Source organism: Sander lucioperca, chromosome 4 (genome assembly GCF_008315115.2).
Source record: "Sander lucioperca isolate FBNREF2018 chromosome 4, SLUC_FBN_1.2, whole genome shotgun sequence".
In the NCBI taxonomy this organism is placed as follows: Eukaryota; Metazoa; Chordata; class Actinopteri; order Perciformes; family Percidae; genus Sander; species Sander lucioperca.
In genome coordinates, this window is record NC_050176.1 from 10183283 (window position 1) to 10206794 (window position 23512).

Consider the following 23512-nt stretch of genomic DNA (forward strand, 5'->3'; position numbering starts at 1 on the left):
AGGAATGTGAGGCTTATTCCTTGAAAAAAGAAACTGCACTCGTTACTCTCAGAACAGCAATTTACTGCACTATATACTGCCCATTACACCTTCCAAATTGTTAAATGTGTATGCTGTTCTTCCCCTCAAAGTCAGGAATTAAAGGCTTTTTCTCTTCTGTAAATGATCAATCACCAAACCAGTGCCAATGTTTAATGTTCTTATCTAACTGAATAAAATTAAAATTGCAGCAACATTTCTTCCTAGAGAAAGTCCCAGGAGTTGCCTAGTGTAGCTTAGTGTGTGTCCACATCAAATGAGAGAGCTGCCATTAATCATGACCACATTAATCAGGAAAGGGTTCGTGTCGTTGCTGTTTGATTGCATTTAATCAATGTTAATTGGAAATTCAGATGGGAAGATACAGTAAGGGTTCATTTGTAAAAACTGGTCTTGATAACTGAAGTTCAGTTCCAAACATGCTGTACCTGCATGAGTTTCAATAATGATATCAAATTATTGTGTATGATATCGTGGACTTCTTACTTGGGTAGAAGGACCAGCAAAGGCTGAAGTAGAAACAATTCTTGGTTTGTTCAAAAAATGTCTTCAGTTTTTTTTCTGGTTAATCTGTAGGAAACATATGCATGCTGGTATTTCTAGAATAAAGACATAAAGTGACCCAAGCTTTATCTGATTTGGTAGACTTGATCTCTAACAAACGGCAAGAGTGAAAAAGTCAGACGTTAACTGTAACTCATAGTCCTTATAGATTGATCCACCTGCCCCATCTCCCTTTTGTCTAGCCTATATGCCACTTGCTATTGTATATGCTATTTCTGGATTTAGAATTGCCTTTAACACACACACGCACACACACTCACCCTATGTGCTCTCCTCTCTGTTCTCCAGAGCCCCATGCTGGCTTCAAGATTGCTTTCAATATGTTTGATGCAGACGGCAACCAGATGGTGGACAAGAGGGAGTTCTTGGTGGTGAGTCTCTGATACTGAGAGAAAATCCATCCCATGACTGTTATAATTAACATCACGTTTTTTCCCCCATCACAAAAGGTCAAGGTTAGGATATTAAAAGGTATTGACAATCAGTGTGAAGTGACTATCAGTGAAACAGGGATGGACGATTAGAAAGTTTTGTGAAAATCCCACTGCCTCAAGCTGAAGCTGCTTTTTTGTTACATTTACAAGCTGATTTTCTGTTTACTTTTTCTAAAGACAGCATATGAAACATCTGAGTAGCCTAACTGTAATAGCATTTCTTTAGATTAAAAATCTATAAGGGCTACATGTGTCTTGCTTTCCTTGTGGGATGGGACCAACAGATTTTTAATTGAACACACTGTTGCAGGCAGGAAGTGATCAGAATCCCTGTGGAGGCTGGTGGGAGTGGGATGGTATACCAGCGGGAGGAGGTGGTAATGGTTGAAGATCCTGTGGGAGGGAGTGGGCAGGTGCGGGACCGGAAAAAAACAAAACATTCACACATTAAAGGTTTGGCGATAGGCTCTGATTTTCAGGGAATAGTAATTCAAATAAACCCATAATGAACAACGTCAGGCACTTTTGTGATCACAACTTGTAAAATTTTCCTGGAGATATCCCTTTATAATTAATATTGCAGTGTTTGGTGTAATGATGTAGGTAACACTTTTCATTATTAATTCAAATTAATAATACAACTTGATTAATTAAAAATTCTTTAGTGAATAGACTAAAGTTGCTGTTAATGATGTTTTCCTGGGCCGGTACATGGAAAGCAAAATACAAAGCTATGACCACTTACTCTCCCAATTAAGAAAAATGATTCATACTTATACAGCTGCAGTTTTCTGTCCAATATGATTCAGCTTTGACTTACCTTATTATTTGTACGACCAGAAGTCCATCCAGAAGCCAAACTAGAAAACCAACACTCTCTTAATCCCGTTGTCAAAAGGCCAATTCTTGAATCACGTCATAGACCAGCATGAAAAAGTGTGCGACTTTGTGAACTCAGTGAATGTTACATACATATAAACATTTAAGCTTCAGAGTTTTTAAATCTGGCTTTGAACCAGATCCTCCCTCCTTCTCTCATTACAGCTTCAGGAGATCTTCCGGAAGAAAAATGAGAAGAAAGGGAGAAAAGGAGATGCTGAGAAGTCGGCACAGTTGGTAAGAAAGTTGGTAACGTGGGACGAGGGTGTGTTTGTCTGTGGGAGGGGAGGCACATTTGTAATGGTAATAAGATTCTTTCACTAATCACCCTTACTACAGCCAACAGTGAAAAAAACATTAATTCTTTAGGGACATGGACTTCAGTAATGCTGCTATTATCAGTGGGGTAAACTTGAAATAAAATGTCCTGGAGGTTAATGTAACAGTAAAAAAACAAACATTACTGTAAAGTTACTTCCCTTTTAAAATGGCATTTTAATACATCCATGAGAATACATCCATGAGTATTTTAATACATCCATGAGTGTAGAATGGATGACACAGCACGATGAATGCTGTGTCAAACTGTGGATGTATGGAAAATGACATATCACCATCCAAGTTAATTATCATCTGTATTAAAGTATTAAAGTTAGCTAAACCCTTCATGTAACCATGAGTGCATGCTGCCTTATAGAAACAGTTTTTGACAATGTGGTATCTCTGCTGTTTTTACTGTGTACTGTGTAATTGGATACACTCTTAAAAGACTGTGTCCTTTTCAACACTTCTTTGATTTAACTTTGGGTCACCTTGCTTTACTACACTGAATTACGCTTTTTATGTTTCTATCTGCAGGCTTGATGGCTAATCGTAAAGTAGGTTTAAACTTAATAAAATATAAAGCTTGCATGTGAAATTAGAGCCAAATAATAAATTCGTCAGACTGGGTGAGTTTTAGTTTTTTACAGATATATCGCTGTTGGCATATATGCCGGCTAATATCAAGACATGTCAGCACGGAAATGCCAAAGATTTGTAGAGGTAAAACTGTGATGTGATTACAGAGAGTTTATTTTTCATATATAAACTGGCAATTTTGGTCACAATTCTTTAAAAAACGAATTTAAGGGAGCATTGTCAAGAATGTTTGTTGATGTTATGCGTTGTGTAAAAATATGACTATGGGCAGATATATCATTTTTAAACTAACAGATGTAAAATCAAAAATGTAATCACAGAAGTGTTGAAAATGACATCCCTCTGCAGAGCGTATCCACAACCTCTCTGCATGTACTAACATGTCTTCTCTCTTCCTCCCTCCTCCTCTCTGACTGCATGCTCTGTCCTCTTTCTCTGCCTCGTGTCTCTCTCTGTGTGTTAGAGTATGCAGCTCTATGGATATCAGGTTGCCCCCATGAACAGCGTATGTATCTAAAACTGTAACCCCTTAGTCTCCTTTCTGCTCTTCTTTAAATGGTTAAAGAAATGTATGTAAGGATGAACAGAGGAACAGAGCGCTAGCCGTTTCTGTCAGCTGGTTACTACATGCTACATGGTTTTATTTGAAAAAGAAAGCAGTATATGTGACATGTTTTTAAAGAAAATTATCAAAACTACAATGGGGACTTAAACATGGATATGATAAAAGGTTAAGCATTCATGGTAGACAGATTTTTTACAAACAATATTGCAGAATATCTAGAACCTCTCCCGAACTCTGTGATCGACTGATGAAAATCTGTCATTATTTTTTTTAGAAAGCTTTTTCACCCTTATTTTTGTGGTAATATTTCTCAATTGACAGAATATTTTGAGCTAAGTTTGCATTTCTCAATAATGGGAAACATGATTAAATGAATAGTTTTCTGAAACATTTTCAAATACATTTATTAGATGTCGGGCGATATGGGAACAGGGATAATTCAGCATACGGTATAATAGGTTATATCATCATATAACAGGTTCATGTAATAGGTGAGTTTTACTGACAGATTCTCTAAATTATGAATCTCATGATCCAACACCAGTTTCACAACCTGCTGGGTATCTGGCAAATCATTTAAAATTCACTCTTTTTTGTTAGGACTATTTTACTAAATTCTGGGGACTCTGGTAGGTTTGTTGGGTGCAAATGTCAATTATATTGGGATCCTTGGAGGACTCTGTCTAATGCCTCTGTCACCCACTTTTGTGTCCTGACCTGGTCTTTGAAAAAGTCTTAACCCTGACCCAGTCCACCTGATCCTCTGTTGTCAGTAAAACATACAGAGTAGACTCCTTGAAAGGATGAATGGATAGGAAGAATAAGCGGGATAGAGAGATACTTCCTTCAAGACATAGTGTCCATCTGTCAGGTCAGCTGGGTGATTGATCGAGGGATGATGGCAGAGGGTAGGATGAATGGAGAGAGGGATGGCAGCAGAGGAGTAATAGATTTAAGGGGTCAGAAGAGATGAACTCTTACAAAAAGAGAGTGATGTGATTTAGAATGACTTGGGGCCCTCTAAAGCTCTAAACACGATCAGACACTGTCTACTTTAGACTGTTTTTGGACACGTGCTGTTTGTTTGGCGGTGTGTGTTCCTGTTGGGGTTTTTCTAACTCACAGAGAGAGCAGGAGATTTTTTACTGAAGGAGCTCTGGGCTACAGACAGAAAGTTGCTTCTATTTTGTTAGCACATTCACACTTACATAAAGAAAGCAAACAGGTTATGTAGGTAGTATGGCTAAGGTATGGCATCCAAAATTAAACATATTACTTTAAAACAGAAATTTAATCTAGAGAAAGATTTATCTTTTACATACTATTAAGACAGTCTTGTTAAATTTCGAACAAAGAAAAGAAAAAAACTCCATTACAGATGAACTTATTGATTGCATATAAAGCTAGAAACCAAAATCACCATAATAATAATAATGGAATTTTGACACTGCAATAGTGTGCACACTGCAGTAGGTCATTTTTAATTGAGATGGAGTACAGTGCAGCAAAGGAGGATGGAGGCTCAAGGAGGATGTGTAGTGTCCAGTAACTGGAGGCTACCAGCCAGTAGTCTCTATTCAGACTATGCGCATTCTTTATTTCTTTCTCTGTCTCTCCCTCTCTCAGACACACACACACACACACATGCACACGCACACACACACACACACACACACACACACACACACACACACACACACACACACACACACACACACACACACACACACACACACACACACACACACACACACACACACACACACACTCCTTGTCCTGTCAGTATTGTGATGGATAGCTGCATTGTCACTGTGAAGTTAAGAGCGGTGCAGGGTCATGTTAAAATGGCTGCTGCTGCGTTCTCCCTGGAGAGAAAGACGAGGTGGGTGGTCAGGTTGTCTTTTATAAAGGCAGGATACACTCTTAACAGAAGCAGCTCTTTTTTATGACGTTGGACAACTGGACAAATGTTCAGCTGCTTCACGATCATAGGAAATATAGGAAAACATGCTTTTAGGTGAAAGAATTGTGAATTAGCTTCAGAGCTCATTTAGATATACATTTTTTTACACATATTTTTCAAATTTTGCTTGTGTTTGTTGTTGATTCAGCACAAAGGCAAAGTAACGAATGGTAGCTTGGATAATTTAGATATAAAGGTCTTACAGCAGATTCCTCATAGATAGCTTTTATTGTTACGTTAACCAAGAGTCAGTTAACCATGAGTGTTTGTCTGACCCTTCCTCTCTTCATTCCTATTTTTTTTTACACTAATGGGTTTTTTATGTTTGGTGCTTACAGTGGATGGGGTGAATTTATAGTTGAATCAAACATTACAAATGGATATTACAACTATAATTGAATTGATGACAGAACATGAATTCTAAACATTTAAATTATCTTTCTTCCTCCCCACTTGTATTAGCCATTTTCTCTAATAAACAGCATTTCATCAATGTAGGGTTAGCAAATTATTTAGAGTGCCTATAGTTTACAATATGCTCTATCCATTTTGGCAAAACAGAATGGATGGGGTTTTAGGCAGTTCAGTGAGCGCAAGATCAGAATTATCTTGATGAAGTATTTACTATTTATTGAAGGTTCAGTTGGTACGTTTTATAAAAATAAGTTTTTGCTATATTTGCTGAAACTGTCACTATACAACACTTCCACCGTGCCCAAAGGAAAACAACCTATCAGAGCTGAGGAGTTGCTAACTCACTGTCAATGACTGCTCGTAAGTTGCGGTCAAACTGTTAAAAACTATTACTGCATTGTCTATTTCTCGCCTCAAATGTTTTCAGCAACATATTTCAGTGTACATTTTAGCTGTAAAATTAGAATGTTTGTGACCAAGTTGAGCTAAAACCAAGCACCATCCACTGGCTGCTGGAGCAAACATTCTCATTTTAAAGCTAACAAGTAAAAAATATGTTTCTGAAAACATCTGAGGGGAGAAATAGGCAATGCAGTAACAGAATCTTGATTTATATTTAATCGAGCTGTCATTGTCCAATCCTTGGCTCTGATTGGTTGTTTTTCTCATGCCATTCGGAGACCCAGGAGGAGGCAGAGAAATGTGATTTTTTTTTCACAGATCACAGATGATCTGATTCATGTAATACTGTCAGGATATAGTGACAGTTAAAGCAACTATGAATTCATGAATATGCAGTGCATGTACTGTATATGTAATGTAGTGATGCACTTCATGAATCTGTTTGTATATATTAAGATTTGATAGAGTGAATATTGGAAGCTGAAGTTTATTTCCTGAAGCGGTTGAGTTGTAGGTGAACTGACCCTGGCCCTGCTTGACCGCTCCTACAGGTGCTTAAAAAAGACAGTCAGGAGTTTGTGGCGCGGAGTTACTGGGACGTTCTGAGGCGAAGCGCCAGTCAAGTCCTCTTTTCTGACCTGGCGGAGGTACATAGACCCAAGTGTTCTCTGTCATCCCTCTATTATCATCCTTCACTCTTCAGTTTCCTGTAGGTAATGTTGATCCTCCAACTGGCCCCATAGATCCAGAATAATGTAGCTGCATCAAGCTTGGCCAGAATAAGACCAGAAATGTTTACCCTTCAAAATAAAAACTTTGAAGGCCTTAATCTTTAACTTCTGGAGCAATCATGCTACTAACGTTGATGTGGACCAACAATTTTTTTTTTTTTTTTTAATACTTTTCATGGCTAAAAGAGAAGAAAGAACCAAAAATATTTGTCAATATGGGCTTGTTGTAAAAGGTTATTATCACCCTAACACTTTTATTCTGGTTTGGCTTGATACTGATAATTTACATAGACTGACTTGTAATCTTTCTTTCTTAAACATTACTTTATATATAATTTAGATTACTCTGTATCTGCCATACTTCTATCTCACTGTTTTACAAACCTAAGTAGGGTACAGAAACTACTGTCATTTTCTTGGCATAACTCGAGACTCCAAAAGTTTGAAGTGTTTTCCCCATTTCATTGAGTCACTCCCCCTTCATTCCTGATGAACAAATATGGCAAGAACTTCTTCATAGTATATCTTGTTGATTATTGTTTCTAAGGATTTGTACATATTGTATTGGTGTGACAGTATTGATCTAATAATAGTAGTTAGTTAGATAAAAGATATTGTAATGTGAGTATTCTGATAACCTGTTCTGTTTCTCACCTGCCGTCTGTCACTTGGTCTCTGCGTTATGCCTTTGTATGTGTATCTGTGCCTTGTTATCTGTGCTGTGTTGTGGCTAGTGTCGTAGCTTTGGTGTCAAATCATTCTTGGTTTACACCACAACATGTTTAATCACAGTGGTATAATGATAAGAAGGCTTACTGCAGAGCACATACAAAAACCCTGATCATTATAGCACCACACACTTATACTGAATCAAATAGAATTTATGAGTAGGATTGAGTAGTCTGTTGCTTCAATGCTACTTCAGCAATTACAACCAAATGGTGACCTGAACTACCTATGGCTAGCAGGCTATTGATACATTCAAACAACCCTCAAGCTTCTACCTCCTAGTTTAGCCATATTTAATGTTATTTATCCAATCATTCAAGTAATTTTGAAAAAAAAGACAGGAGTCTACAGCTAAAACAATGTCAAACAATGTCAAAAATCAGGGGATCACCAAAGTCAGTAAAATTCATCCTCTGGGGAACATGAATATATATACAATATAACTGCAATCTGCAATTTGTTGAGATATTTTAGTCTGGACCAAGGTGGTGGACCAACCAACCAACAGGCCGATATTTCCATCTCTAGAGTTTCGTCACTAGCGTGGCTAAAAATCTGTTGAACACAAACAGACAAACAGGATGCAAAGCAAAACATGTTTGCAACATTTGTGTCTATCTGCAGAATTTCTAATTTTGGCAAGCCAATGGCTTCTCCAAGTGCAACTCAAATTGTCTTTCCGCAACGTCTAACACAAGGTGAAGCTGCTGGTAATGATTACTAACAGCTAACAATGCTAGCAAGCTAAGTGACTAATGACAGGCTGTGTGCTGTGGTGGTAGCGGAAGCTGAGGTGGAGATAATGACAGTGGAGCATAATGGGACTGACCTTGTATTTACACCGAGCAGCCTTTCATCTGCCGGGATGTCAGACGGACAGAACAGACGAATTAGATGGGGCAAACAGGCACATTAAAAGTGTGAGGGATTAACAAATATTAAATGAAATAAATTTTAAAAAAGTAAAACATGGGGACACAGATACAAGAAAAAAGGGTAAATTAAAGAGAAATAAAACGCTGGAGTGTAACTAATCTTTACGAACACCAGATCAGATAAGTAAAAACCTGAGGGTCAAGAAAAAAAAGGACAGAGATAAAATCAGAGAGACAACAAACAGGTGAGAGAGGCTCAAAGAAGATGACACAGGTCAGCAGAGAGAACAAATGGTCAGGAACAAAGTGGGTGGGGAGAATAGAAGTTCGGGAAACACATTTAGGGGAAAAGAAAGAAGCAGGTTGTATTTAGAGAAAGATGTGTTTACTCAACAGATTAGTCACCATTATACCGCTTTGCTTTTGTCTGGAGAAGGAGGGACTGACTGACAGGCTGAGAAGGAGGGAGGGACTGAAAGAACGAATCAACTATATGGTTGTCAGGTGAAGGAGCTACTGACGGGTAGTATGAGGAGAAAGGAAATCAGAGCAGGGTCAGGATAAGAGGGAAAGAAGTGATAGGAGAGAGAAAGAAAGAGAAGATGAAAGATAAAAATAAGAAGGGGGGGGGGCAGGTTGTATGGAGGGTTAGATGTTTTTACCCTTGAAAGGTGTGACTGACTGACAGTCTGACTGACTTGACTAAAGACCAACAATGAGCTCTTCCTCCAAGCTATTACTCACAGATAGGGAGGGTGAGGAATACCGTTTAGTGTTTACATCAGTAATTACTGTTTTTACCTTCAGCTTCCTGATCAAAGTCTGTTGAAGCTCACACACACACACACACACACACACACAAACTCACACAGATGGACAAATAGACACATGCATACACCAGGTGTTGGCTAATGCCTTGTGGTTGTGGTAACCATTACGTCTTCATGGAGATGATGAGCTCACAATGGTGCTGCCACGCTTCCAGGAATGATACGCTTGTTATGATCAGTTTGGCATTACGTCTTACCCGAGGTCAGACTGATAAAAGAAAGAGGTAAAAGAGGTTGATTTATTTTTTTGAACATTCTGACATGCATTATACATTGACTTTGAATTTGACAAAAAGGAGACAAAAACAGCACAATGAGAAGTGTAATAGTCACTTCAACAATGGCTCAAATGACTATGTGTAGTGGGAAAGGTTTGATGAACCTGGACGCATCGATGGCGGCTCTGCAAAATCTAGTCTAAGGAAGGAACTTATTTTGGTGGAACAAAAAAAGCAAAAGAAAACGCCACATAGAATATTAAATGAAGTTAACTGTTCACACCATACAGTAACGTGATCTATTTAAATTAGCTGGATACATGGTTAAACGTAATTGGCTCTTAACAGTGTATCGCCATGTGTACTTTGTCCATAGCAATCCCAACCAATCAATCCCAAAACGTCCCAGTTGGATAGTAAATGTTGTAAACATGTTCTTTGTAAAGCTTTACAATCCTTCTTCGAAAGAACCAAGCAGGTCTGCCTTATTGCACGATCCAAATTTTCTTCAAAACGTGTAGCGTGTAGCATGCTAGCTCAAAGGTTGTTGATGTTGTTTCCCATAGCAAAGGGATTTTGAGAACGGCAACATACAAAGAGCAGAAGCGAAAGGGCAAAGCCTGACATTGCGTCAGATGTCAGGCTTTATCATCGAAATGTACTTTCATTGATCCAGACTACATCAACAGTGATAAGACAATGATCAGATTTATTGTGAATTCCTTAATCCCATGTATCCATTTAGAAAAGGAGGAGTCTATCTGTCTCTTGTTCTAGCGTTCCTAACACTGCAAGAGCAAAACAAACAGCTTAAGATTACGGAAAGAAAAGCAAGGATATGGTGAAAGGAGGGAAGAGAGGCAGAGACACACCACCTGGATGCTGTCTAGATGTATGAGCAGCTAATGTGTCATAAAGACATAATGCCAGTCAGTTATAACATAAAAGAGCAAAAGTATTTTTGTCCTGTTTGTCCGTAATCAGAGGCTTAATGAAAAGACCCTCAAATAAGTGAGACACAGAAAACAAGACACTGAAATGACAAGTCTGTAATTGTTTCAGTTTGTCTGTGTTTATATGAAGGAAGTCTTCCTAATCAAAGACTGAAGGACCATACTCCGACAAGTGAATCAGAAACCGACTGAATGTTGGGAGTCACACTAATGCTGGTGGTTCTAAAACAGGGTTTACTTTTAATGTTTGTTTCCCAGAAGACATTTTTATCCTGTGAGTTACCAATATGAATCTATTTAGTCAGTCAGTGGGATCTACTACAAGGCATTTTGTTTGGGATTTGGTTGGTGCCTTAATCTATTACATCTCACTGTAGAGAATGTTACTAGTGTGCATTGGTGGCCATAAGTACCCAAAACGGAGACCCATAATGGCTAGCTGCTTTGAATGCTTACATAATGGACTTTTGCCAGTGGAGTTTTTAGTTTACTAATCATCTATCCCAGTATTTCCTAACCTTCAACATTTTTACTGCACAGTATTATGTCGTCTGGCCTCTAAAAAGTATCCACATGAAACAATCTAAAAATAAATATAACAGTTAGCATGAAATCCACACAGGGCTTAGAAATATGTCCTGAGTTGTGTGAATGTTCAATTAAATGCAATTGTATTGATTGTGTCAAATCATAACAGAAGTTATCTCAGGACACTAAACAGATGGAGTAGCTCTAGACCACACTATAATTTACAAGAGACCCAACAATTCCCCCCCAAAAGCAAGCGCGTGTATAATGTTTAAGGGTTACGAGTCACGACAAAAAGGAGGAACCACTGACCTATCATATACTTTACATTTTAGAAACTAATGGCAGCTTAACACAGCCAGTAACTTTTGATATCAGTTTCACCATTTTAATAGAAAAATATTCTCCTGATTTCCTTGAAATGTAACTTGAATGCAGTATTTACTTTGGTCTCACCCTGATCTATATGCTTAGTGTTCTCTCAATCATTATCCCTGCTCCTCAGTTAAAGTAATGTGCTTGTTTTTGATAGAATGAATAGGCAGTTTATGTCACAACACAACAACTACAACATCTACCAAAGACGTGAATCTATGTAGTTTGCCTTTTGTAAACCTGTGTCATGTTGTTTGACATTTTTCTTCTTGTCCCACGTCGGATTTTAGGATTTTACTCTCGAGGTAGAACCACAAATGGCATCGTGGCAGTGATGATGATAATTATGTTGATGATGGAAATGGCATAATTGCTCTTCCTCTTTAGAAGGACATGATATTCCACCCAATCTTATGTCTGCATTTACCTCAGCATGGCCGTGGATTGGACACGGGTGGTTGGCTGGGTTGGGCATGGCAGGGAGAGAGAAAAAAGATGGGCATTTAACATCCTCTCTTTGTCTTTTTTTTTCTTTTCTGGAACTGCTCAAAAGCACAGTCACCTTTTTCTGTATGTCAGCATAAACATAGGCAAACAGTGAACTACATACTCAGCCACTGTTTTCTTAAAGGCTCATTAATCGTACGTATGCCACCTTGCTTTTGTAAGGGATTTAGAAAATGTGAAACAACAGATTATAGCATGACAACAAACACAAGAAACATCCTAAAGCTGTTGAATGGGTTTCAAATGACCAAGATCATTCAGTAAACACACACTTGCCAACTGTGGAGGGAACCCAGAGGGGCTATAAAGGATATAAAAAATGGGACAAAAAAAGAAATAAACAACGCAAAGTTGCAAATATGACACTATGATTCTCATCCCTTGACGGAAAAAGGTGGAATCGGCTCATGTTTTCTGCATTTGTGCTTATGTGGGTTTCTTTTTGTGTTGCTCTTGTTTGTGATCTGAGGTTGTGTATGGGTGTTTCAATGTGGCATTTGCATTTGAAGTGCATGGGGATGTGGTTGCTTTAATGTGTCTGTGTATGTTTGGCAGCTTACTGTTGTGTATTTGTCTGTCTCCACCTTAGTTCCACATGTCTTCTTTCCCTCTTCTCTCTTCCTCTCACCTCTTGTTGGCTATACTCACCCCACTTTGTCCTCCTTCACCCTACAATCTTGCTGACCCCCATGATCAATGAATATTTGCACCACTCTGTTTTTCATTGTGTTTTTGTATCTTTTGTGTTCTGCTACCTGAGCACTTCTTGTGTCTTCACCAGACCAGTAGTGGTCTGTGTTTCATGCTGCAACAGCAACACTAATCACCGGTCTAGGCAGCATGGGAAAATATAGCTCCATACCTCTCATTTTATTTCCTTACTTTGCTTTCAAAAAACAATGATAAGGATGATCTTGATTGTTAGAAATAAAATGGACAGAAACGATTCGGCCCATTTTACCTCATTACCCCAGTTTTTTTTTTTCTGCACATCCTTTATCGTACTGAAAGCTTTGAAAGAGATGTTAACATGTTTGCAACATGTTAAATTGTGTCATCATGGAGGCAATGCACTGAACCCGCCTGTTATTTATCAAAGTCATACTTATCCTATTGAAGAGGTTTGACTTAAACATTGTTGCTGCCTAGACTGGTATGTTTGGTGTCATGATGGCGGCTGACTGTTTGTCTGAGCTGATTTGTTTGATTGACAGTTTGTTGTTGCTCATCCGACGCACGTTCTGCAAACGTGCAGCAGAAACCTGCTTCCTGCTAGCCTGGCACAACGGTTGCCATGTTGTATTGATTATGGACTCGTCCCGCCAACTACTTCTCCTACAATCACAATGCTTGGCGTTATTGATTTGTCACTCATTGATCCTCTCTCTTGCTCTTCCCTCTCTGATGATTCATAGCGAGCAGATGAGAGTATCACGATTGACACCACCCTGTTGGTCCATTTCTTTGGGAAGAAAGGGAAGGCAGAGCTCACATTTGATGACTTCTACAGGTACTAAAAAATATACAGTAGACACTTAACGTAGTACAGCTTAAAATGTTATGTTAAATTAACCAAATCACAAAATAGTAACATGCTTCTCTTGATTAATCTTTGATTTATAGATTTCTTCTCCTTTCCCATTCCTTGCTGTTTCACAGGTTTATGGATAACCTTCAAACAGAGGTGCTGGAAATTGAGTTTCTGACCTACTCTAAAGGGATGACCACCATCAGTGAGGAAGACTTTGCCAAAATCCTGCTTCGCTTCACCAATGTGGAGAACATCAGTGCCTACCTGGAGAATGTCCGCCAGTGTATACCTGACGAGAAGGTACAGTACATACATGCACACGTGTATGCACAAGCTGCGAAAAGACTGAAAATACACAAAACCTCTACATATCTCATCCCAGTTCATTTGAGTTAATGTTGACTATTTGTGCATGGTTGCATCTGTACAAGTTCATTTCTTTGTGTTTCTGCTGGGTTGGATAATGTTGGATAATGTTGCTGTTAGTCCGCTATACTAGACACCTATCCCTGTCCAACAACAACAAAAAACATTACCCAAGATTAGTAACAGAAGTCGTAGACCTGTCATAGAGTCGTGGTCTATATAGCTTTAATAGTTGGGCTGTCAAACGTTAAATTTTTTTAATCGCGATTAATCGCTGAATTTCTATAGTTAATTGCGATTAATAGCATATTTTATCACATTAAAATTCTATTATTTTGCATTTCAGAACAGTTTTTAAGTACATATTAACAATCGAAAGCAATTTTTACCAGTGTATCTTGATTGGGAATCAAATGAATGCAAAGAAAGTTACTTTATGAAAAGATTTGTAATTATTTATTTACTGCAAACAAAAGAAAAATGTGTGAATCTGTCATTATTGCACAATTCCTCCAAGTACCTAACTAAAAAACTAAAAGTCCCTATCCTTACTAGAGTCAATATAGTGTTTAGTAACTCCTAAATAATGTTGATTACTCACTGACGTGCAGTGATCACCGGTTAATGAGACAGCGTTTTCAATAAAAAGCTCCATTCAGAGTTATTGCTGCTGTCTTTCTCCATCATGCCTGCAGCCTGCAGCAGCAGGATGTGTTAGGAGGAAGTGGCAGCTTGATGATAAGTAACGGTGCTGCAAAGGGTCAAAATAGTAGCCTGTTAGGCACGACGCAAAGCCGAGTGAAGTGTAAAATAAATTAATAAATGCCGGAATGCGATTAATGCGATTAAAAAAAAATTAATCGCATCGCGTCGGCCCTTAATCGCATTGCGATTAACGCGTTAACACTGACAGCCCTATTTAATAGCTGTCAAAATTAACATGATAATATATGCTGTGGTTTTAAAAATGTTGATGATAACCATCCATTGCATTAATTATGTTTCCTAGCTCTCCTAGCTTTAGTAAATCAAAGTAAACGTGTAAGGGAAAAAATACAAAAGAGCTGCAGAATAACTCAATCTGTATGGAGTTGGGTTTGGGAACCGAAGGGTTGCTGGTTCAAGTCCCCGTGCGGAGTGTGGAAGGGTAGCTGGAGAGATGCCAGTTGACCTCCTCGGCACTGCCAAGGTGCTCTTGAGCAAGCCACTGAAACCCCCCCCCCCGTCCAGCAGTCACAGCCCCCTCACTCTCTCACAGACGTCTCTCCATTTGTGCATGTATAGAAGTGTCAAATTGTATTTCCCCACTGTGGATCAATAGAAAAATATAAATTATTAAAATGATTATTAAATGGTGGTGCTGCAAATGTTTACACAGTTTTGACCAGTATTTCTTAAGATAATACCAGATACCTTTCTTTTTACCATTCTTTATCTGTCGAATTTCTTCTCCCTGCTGTATGGGTGCTCCCGCCTTCCAGCCATCTAGAGCATCCGTAATTTCCCACCACTGTCTATGCCTGAGGCTGTTGTGGCTCTCCACACTTCAGCGCTCCACTGCCTCACTTGACCACACACATACATGTGAATGACTATCTATCTATCTATCTATCTATCTATCTATCTATCTATCTATCTATCTATCTATCTTTACATTTGCATGTAGTTCTTATGCAACCCAACTCTATTTCTGTCCCTCCTTCTTTCCTTTCCATGCTGTGGAAGAAGCAGGAGGTTGGTCTCTGCTTCGTACAATACACAGCCTGCAGTTACAATCTGTCAGTCTATCCTGCTATTTAGTTACTTCTTTGTTTCTCCATATAAGGGAAGATACACGGCTACCTAGTGTATTCTTCTATGTATCTGTGTATTTTAATCTGCATCTTTTAATGTAAACCTGAAAAGACTGCATTTCCTTATTTGTTTCAATTAACAGAGTTTTTTTTAATTTATACCGTACCGTCTGTTATTAATCTAGCCGCCATAAATTTGATCTTGTTTCGCAGCAAAGAGCATGAGGCGGTTACGGCTCCTTGTTGAATGGCTTCAGCATTATTACTGTAATGTATGCAACTATTTTAGGGTTATGAAACACTGCAAGAAGGTTTGGAAATGTCCATATCATGCACACAAAATCCTGTCATTAATGACCTTTTATGTCATTAATAGGACTATTTCATGAAATCTCTGTTATTGGTTGATAGTGTGAGTTATGGTCAGCTGTTTTCTTTTATTTTGGTTAAGTAATGTTTCAGACAACATGCCTCATTGAATGCTGTATGCACGTCTGTCAAGGTCCCTTTGGATGGCAGTCTGTGCTGAAACACTCATTACTCTCATTTTTTGAGCTTCTTTTTCTTTTCTCCAGAAAACGACATTTTCATCAATATTTCGTCAATACTTCTCCCTGAAGTCATTTTCCGGGCTGGTTCACATGTTTTTTCTGGTATTTCAGGGAATCACTTTTGATGAGTTCAGATCATTCTTCCAGTTTCTCAACAACCTCGAGGACTTTGCCATTGCCATGCAGATGTACAATTTTGCTTCCCGCTCCATTGGACAAGGTAGGAAGAGAGCAGTGGCAGCTGTGGCTACAGCCACCAGGGTCTCTGCTAACACACACAGGTGGTGTGTCTTTTCTTCTAGCTCGGTGTACAAAAAGTGGCCGAAATGATCAGAATTGTTTTTACTCTCTCCTTCCAGATGAGTTCGCACGAGCGGTGTATGTGGCCACTGGGCTGAAGCTGACACGTCACCTTGTACACACCATCTTCAAGATCTTTGACGTGGATCATGATGACCAGCTCTCCTATAAGGAGTTCATTGGAATAATGAAGGATCGGCTGCACAGGGGAGGCAGGGTGAGGAACAAAAGGGCGTTGTTCGTTGAGAAAAAGTGCTCTCAGGCTTTAAACTGTTTGACTTAAAATGATCTGTGGTTCAAATAACACGACTCCACTTTAAAGAGACTAAGAGGAGATAAAATGACAGCCAGTCACAGCAAGAAGGACATGAAGACAAGTGAGATTTTTTTGATCCCCGCACAGAGGCTAGAGCAGTCCTACATGGGGATGATTGAGATTTACTGTTTGAACTTACAGTAAGCTGTCAAAATGCTGAAACAAACAATATCTGTTTAAGTGTACGCTGCATTTAGAATATTTTACTGCTTTACCTTGCTGTCAGACAGGTCTTTCCTTTGACACTACATTTTCTTCAGACTCAAACTTTATTGAGTTTTAATTTTTACAGCAAACAAACAGAGGCAAAATTAAAATACACAACTGTATTGTGTTGATAATTAAATATCAGAGTGAGGGCACTAAAATAAGATAATAAGGATAGAATTATACTTAAAAAAATAAATAAATAAATAAATAAATACAATAGAATAGACAGTCCATGACAAGAAAAATTAGACCATGCACGACATGTTAAGCAGTCTTTCCAGGAGACAACCAAAACACTGCTGCGTGTCCATTCATTGTCCAATGTGAGGTTGAGGTAGTCCAATAAACAGATCCCTGTATTGCACCCAGACCACTTCCACCCTCAATTCCGTGATAGCTCCCCAGGAACAGGCCACAATGATCGACACTACATTTTCTTAACTGTAAAACTTCCATATCCCTACCCAGAAGCGCAACTGTACAACACATTGTATTACCATAGATGCCACAGATCAGCGGTTTGGGTCAGACTTTCAGCGGGTTATGGAAGAGACAACAAATACAAGAAAATAAAAAAAACAGTGATTGTGACAGCAACGACAAAATGCTGATCACTGTGGAGACAAGAGGATACCTTTTGTGAGCCAGAGTAAAGGCTATAGAACAAGAACTTCAGAGGGATATAGTGCGGGTGGGGTGAAAAGGAAAGGGTAAAGCGGTGAAGATATTGAAAATATAGCGTACACTTAAACTGATATTAACTGATAGGTGACAATAGTACATGCAGTGACCACTCCTGTTACAGCAGACAGTGGCGTATTTTATTCTGAGGAATTTGTTTGGAACAGAAGGGATGGAAAATTCAAACACAGGAGGGAACAAATAACAAGTATATTATACAAGAGTATTTTCCAAACAGTATTTGGACAGGAGTGAATAATTTGAACAGGGGAAATCACAGCATGAATGCAGCAATCTTACAGTTGTTTTTGTAAAAAGGGGCTTTGTTGGTGCGATGAAGAATAGTCTCTATGAAAACTGGACCGCCTGTTGTTGAAAAGGTTGTTTCCATTCATTGTAAAAGGGTTTTTAAAACAACAAAGGCTATTATTGCCCTTTTGCCTTTGCAAACGAACTCAAGTAATTACAGGAAATGAATAATGTGGCCAAAATGGAGTCACAAGAAAAAAGGAATTTGAAAATACCATAGGTAACATGTACACTGGCGTCTGCAAATATTAAACTGCATAGAATAAGATCCATACAATACATTAAGCTTATGAGCGTTCATTAAACATATGGCTGATAAAAGACGTAACATTTCAATTAAACAGGGATTCAAAGACATCTTACAGTAATGTTGACATGGTTGTGTGTTTTTTCTGAGGGTTAAATCTTGGCCATGTCAGGTGACAGCTTCTAGGAAGAAGCTGGTAACAACATCAATGAATTTCCTTGAAATGATGAAAAACTCCAACTGAACTGGAAATCACCTTGAGCGACTTCATAGTGTTGTTCCCACGGAGGGACACTCCCCTCTAGTGGTGCATTGTGTATCATACTACCGTCCAGAGCCTCATTGACAACAGAAGTGAAACACATACTGTACATGAGATGTCAGGTTGTTACAAGCTTACAGTTTGCCTAATATGCCACAAACATCACTAACATTGCACATCAGTGATACCTTACACCATACATGTGTATGACCTTATGGGCTTCTTTGGATGCTATCTCTGACTCACAGTCAATGGCTTATTAACAGTGTTCTCTCTTTATCCCCCTCTCTCTCTCTCTGCTTTGCTTGCATCCTTAATCTCCTCTCTTTCTGCCACACTCATCTGTGCTCCCATCATTCCAACCTCTCTGTAACGACACCCCCCCTCTCTCTTTATTTCTTTCCCTTCTTTTTCCTTTCCTCTTTTTCTCTGCCATGGTGTCTATCCACTGACCTCTCAGGGCTATAAATCTCTGGAGCGCGCCACATCTTTTAAATCCTGTCTGAAGAGGGAGCTGGCAGGCAGATAAGTACCACCAACAACAGAACGTTGGTTCATAATGTTCATTGTTTTCATCATTTTATTTTTTTTATATTTCATATCTTGAGCTGTCATTTTTTGAAAACATATTTAATCGCATATCAGGAAGTAACAACAACATCAGACACAATAAAACTCCTCACTTTTCCTCTTTGACTTTCAACCATTTGACCTGGATATGACTTGTATCAATAGCAATATTACCAATATGACTATAAACCTCACTAATATCTCTCACCCACCCGGTAAACCTTAATCTTGACTCAGTGCCTGGTCCTACTGCATTAAAGCATGCGTACATTTGAGTTAGGTCAGGTGGTAACCACTTCATAACAGTAAAATGACCTGTTACATGCTAAATGGCTTTTTCACTTCGCTAGCTAAATGTCTCAATAATTATCTACACTTTGTTAAGAAATACATGCCATGTCTAGATTTGTTCATCATATTGTACATTCATCAAGGTGTGCCACTATGTGTACATAGTTGCAACAGTGGGTTCCTCAATGTCTTCATTTTGGAGAATCCATAATGTCTGGACAGCTCAAAATGATGCAAAGTATTGTTGAGCTTTTGAAAACCTTTTCCCATCACTTCAGCACTTTTAGTCCATCAAATAGGATGAGATGAGAAATATACACCCCTGAATGTCTATCTCATTGTGACTGGAATATTTTCTTATCACTGTAGCTGTAGTATAACTCACAGTTAAAAGAATTGACTTCTGGCTACCAGAATGACTGTGCCTCCCTTTGCTCTGTGTTTACCAGGTGAAGGGCCGACACCACACCTCCTTCTCCGCCTGTGTTCGCTCTGGGGCCAGAAGACAAGTGCACCAGCTCTGGAAGAGGTACACAGAGAAGCTGTAGAGGAGGAGGGAGAAAGAAGGCAGAAAAAAACATGAAGGAAAAAGTGTGATGATGGCATAAAGTAAAACTTGAGCTCTGACTTTTATAGCCAGTGGCGTGGGTTAACATTGTGTTTTTAAGGGCAGATCTCCATTCCACTTCCAAAGCAACTACAATAACTACAAGCATGCCTGCACACGGCTGACTGACACTCTGTATCACTGTATGATGATAATGAGCAACATATCTCCTGTTCTGGTTCCTGTTTTCTCAGCCGTCTTGATCTGATGCCAAAGTACATTACGATTTACAGTGTATATAACGAAGATTAGACTATGACTTTAATCTCCAAGCATGGCACCTCCTCAACAGTCAGTAGAACTGCAACTAATGATTATTTCTATTTTGGATAAATCTACCTTTTTTAAAAGCTATGAAAAAAATTTTATAACAATAATATATAGCTATAACTAAGCAAGTTACAGCATGTTTAAAGTTCTACCAGCCAAATTATATTTTCACTTAATGAACGACATTTCCCATTACTAATTAAAACTATATATATATGCCTTTTTAGGTAATAATAATTAGCTGAACTGCTGCACTACAAACTGTAACAACTTAAAGAGCACAACAGTATTAAAAAAACTAATGTAATTAACTAACAGTAATGTTAGTTAATATATAGCAGAAGACTGAAATTGTGGGAATGAACGAACATGTTAATATGTATTGTCTTCACCTCTTTATAATTATCTGTCTTTTTTTACTTACATTTTGTTTGATCTCATCTAGCCAGTTGATGTGATGCTTTGCACTAAGAGAGTATATAAACACTATTGCTACAGTAAGGATGCTATATTATCCTAATATAACTACAGCACCGATTTATTTGACCTGGATTTGACATCGGATGGGATTTTGTAATCTAGTAATTGTATTGTAATTTCAATATTTGACATGTCTTGAACCTGTTTTGTGTCTTAGTTGCATGTATGACAATATATGTCTATATATGACATAGATGTCCACATAGGTGCCTTCTTTCCATTCCCTTTGTCATCCGAAATTTTTTTTTAGCACTATGGAGCTTTTAACAGTAACAGAAAAACATGTGCATTGATTGCATTATATGTAGGCATACTGTCTGTGATTATCACCCAATCTTTAATGTTGTAATATATTAGAAATCATTTAAATTTTATTTTTGAATGTCTTGGTGTGAAATATGGAATATTTTTTGAATATATCGAAATTAAGGAACTCTAGACATGAAAAAAATGGAATGTTACTCCTCATAATGTAAATTATTCTCATCATGTTGCAATAATTAATGTATTGGTCACCTCAGTGGACCTGGTGGATTAATGTTCATGCATGAATAAACTATTTTAAGAATACATGCGAAATCCGTGGTATTCACTGAGCATGCGCAACGAAACGCAACCACTTTTTAATTGAAGAAGACAGACATGCTACACCTGATTTTTGCGTTAAAACTGAACATTCATGGGAGATAAAACATGTATGCTGCAGCCCCACAGCTACGAACTACATCGGTAAGTTGGATGTCACAATGCCACTAATGAGGCGTCAAGAAAAGGTTAGTTGACACATAGAGGAGGTTGTGGGGCATTTAGCACTGATGGTGAAAATGCTAGCTAACTAAATTGGCTAACGTTAGCGGTTAATGCATACAGACCATAGACTATTAATATTAACAGTCTATGGTACAGACATTACTATAAATAGGGGGGGCTGTCACCCGTTTACTAACGTAACTGTTGCGTTCTTTCCATTTTATTTGTGTTTGCTTAATAGTATCTGTAGTTTATCGAACTACAGAAGCGAAAGAAATTAACGTAATCTCACCTGGCCTCAGTATTCAACGTAAGACCCGTGGTAACGCTAACTAACGTGTAAGTAAATAATCAGCTTTTCTAGAAAGTTTGAAATGTGTTGTTAGTAAGTTGTCATAATTTATAACCTTTACAACTTAATAATATCCTGTCCATCTTGGTGATAGTGTATTTTCCTTATGCAGGCTATGGTATTTTCCAATGTTTCTAACAGTTATTGGTAAATCTGAGCTTTCGTCGATGAAGTTATTACGTTATCTAATGAAATGCTGCCCTCGTATGCCGCAGGAAAGCAACTGCTGGTTAAACAGAAAAAAGCAGGAGCGGTATGTTAAACGGTAAAAATGAATGCAGGGTATGCACAGTTTTCGACACAATGTCGCTTTTAACTGTTGTAGACCCGTTTTATTTTGGCTGTTGTCAGCATTTACATTTTATAAATTGACGCATCTGAAACCCCTTAAAAGGATGTGGCTCTGGCGTAGCGGTTGTAAGCGGAACTCTATTTCATTGCTAGGTTTCTGTCAGGAACATTACAAACAACGCACCGTTTTGCTTGAACACTATCTCGTGTAAACCCAAACTTCACTACTTTTAATATTTTAAGCCTCGTCTATGTTGTCATGTTGTTAATTGTCCAAACAGCCCGGTCAGTTGTAACGTTTTTACCTCGTACATTTCTTTAATAAATAAACAAATATAGAAAATGCACGGACGTCTGTGACTCAGTTCGCAAAGCATTGTGGGTTTTATTGAATTGGACTTTACCATTAAATCAACAGCGTTATTAACAGTTTGGACTTAAGTTTTATTGACATGGTTTTGTTACGGTTATACTCTGTTTACTACTCAATAGCCGCTCGTTTTGGTCCTGTGTGACGACAAGGACGAACCATGAGTGAGAGTTATCGTCCTTTGAATGACTTGCTTTTTTCAGCCGTAGAATTGTTAAGACTATACTTTCAGGGATCATTTCTATAGTTCTTGACTTGAGAAATGTGTTTCTAAAGTGTTTGGTCTCGCTACCCACGATGATGAGTAGTGATATTCTTTTCTGAGCGTGAAGCTGACAGAGAGTAATGATTCACTTCATATGCTCTCTGTCATTGATGATCGTTCTTTGCTTCTTTATGGAGCAATGAGGGAAGGAATATGGTCAGAGTGGTAGTCATGTTCTATGTTAAAAATAATGTGTAGGAAATATCATAATATTTAGGAAAAATTATACCTTCGGTTAGTAGATAATTATCAAACCTTAAATTATTTTCTGACTTTTAGTGCTATTAACTGAACCAGTTGCTGTTAACTATGAACTTCGTTGTTGATGTTGTTCAGGGCAGTGCTGCACTTTGTGCCCACTTGGTCACTTAGTTACAGACCATACAGCCTTTTAAATGTATATGTATATATATTTTTTTATTTATCTGCTGTCATATTTTTAATTGTGTGCGTTTATTACCTGCACCAGGACCTGTGTTCTCCATTTAGTTCCCTTTCATGTATGACATGTTATGTAATTACAATAAATATCCTCATTTTTATTTTACGCTGTCTTTAATGTAAACTGGGACTTTACATGTAATGCAGCCTGTCTGACTTCTTTCAGTCTGTGAGAGAAATTAACCTTTTCTGTTGCCAGTATTTAGAACTTTGACCAAATTTGTCAGTGTAACTTTTTTTACTAACTTAATTACTTTTTTTTTATTTACAAACTTACTTACTCGCTGACTTACTTATTACTTACTAAAGACCTTTTATACAAGCATTTTCTT

The 23512-nt window shown here is 38.2% G+C and overlaps 1 protein-coding gene, 1 long non-coding RNA gene and 1 other non-coding gene across 12 annotated transcripts in view; 2 read left to right on the forward strand and 1 right to left on the reverse strand.

Annotated features, from left to right (window-relative positions):
- micu3a (mitochondrial calcium uptake family, member 3a) overlaps positions 1-21281 on the forward strand; it is a 31858-nt gene extending 10577 nt beyond the window's left edge. Inside the window, exons 6-17 of one of the 10 annotated variants that reach the window (XM_031289356.2) lie at positions 892-974; positions 2082-2153; positions 3301-3342; positions 6733-6828; positions 11711-11725; positions 13343-13437; positions 13587-13758; positions 15550-15558; positions 16280-16388; positions 16528-16685; positions 18954-19018; positions 19801-21281. In XM_031289356.2, the coding sequence (XP_031145216.1) occupies positions 892-974; positions 2082-2153; positions 3301-3342; positions 6733-6828; positions 11711-11725; positions 13343-13437; positions 13587-13758; positions 15550-15558; positions 16280-16388; positions 16528-16685; positions 18954-19018; positions 19801-19807 (923 nt within the window). In that variant the 3' untranslated portion in view covers positions 19808-21281. Of the gene's footprint in view, positions 1-891; positions 975-2081; positions 2154-3300; positions 3343-6732; positions 6829-11710; positions 11726-13342; positions 13438-13586; positions 13759-15549; positions 15559-16279; positions 16389-16527; positions 16686-18953; positions 19023-19800 lie in introns of those variants that run through there. The other 9 variants (XM_036000775.1, XM_036000779.1, XM_036000777.1 and 6 more) reach the window with 9 other exon arrangements.
- Positions 17044-23449, reverse strand: LOC118494951. Its single transcript, XR_004897160.1, has 2 exons — positions 23414-23449; positions 17044-17391 (listed from the first exon to the last, which is right to left on the reverse strand). It is a non-coding gene; the product is annotated as an uncharacterized LOC118494951 (long non-coding RNA).
- Positions 22691-22906, forward strand: LOC118494992. The gene has a single exon (XR_004897276.1). It is a non-coding gene; the product is annotated as a small nucleolar RNA U3 (small nucleolar RNA).
- Positions 23450-23512: the final 63 nt, after the last annotated feature.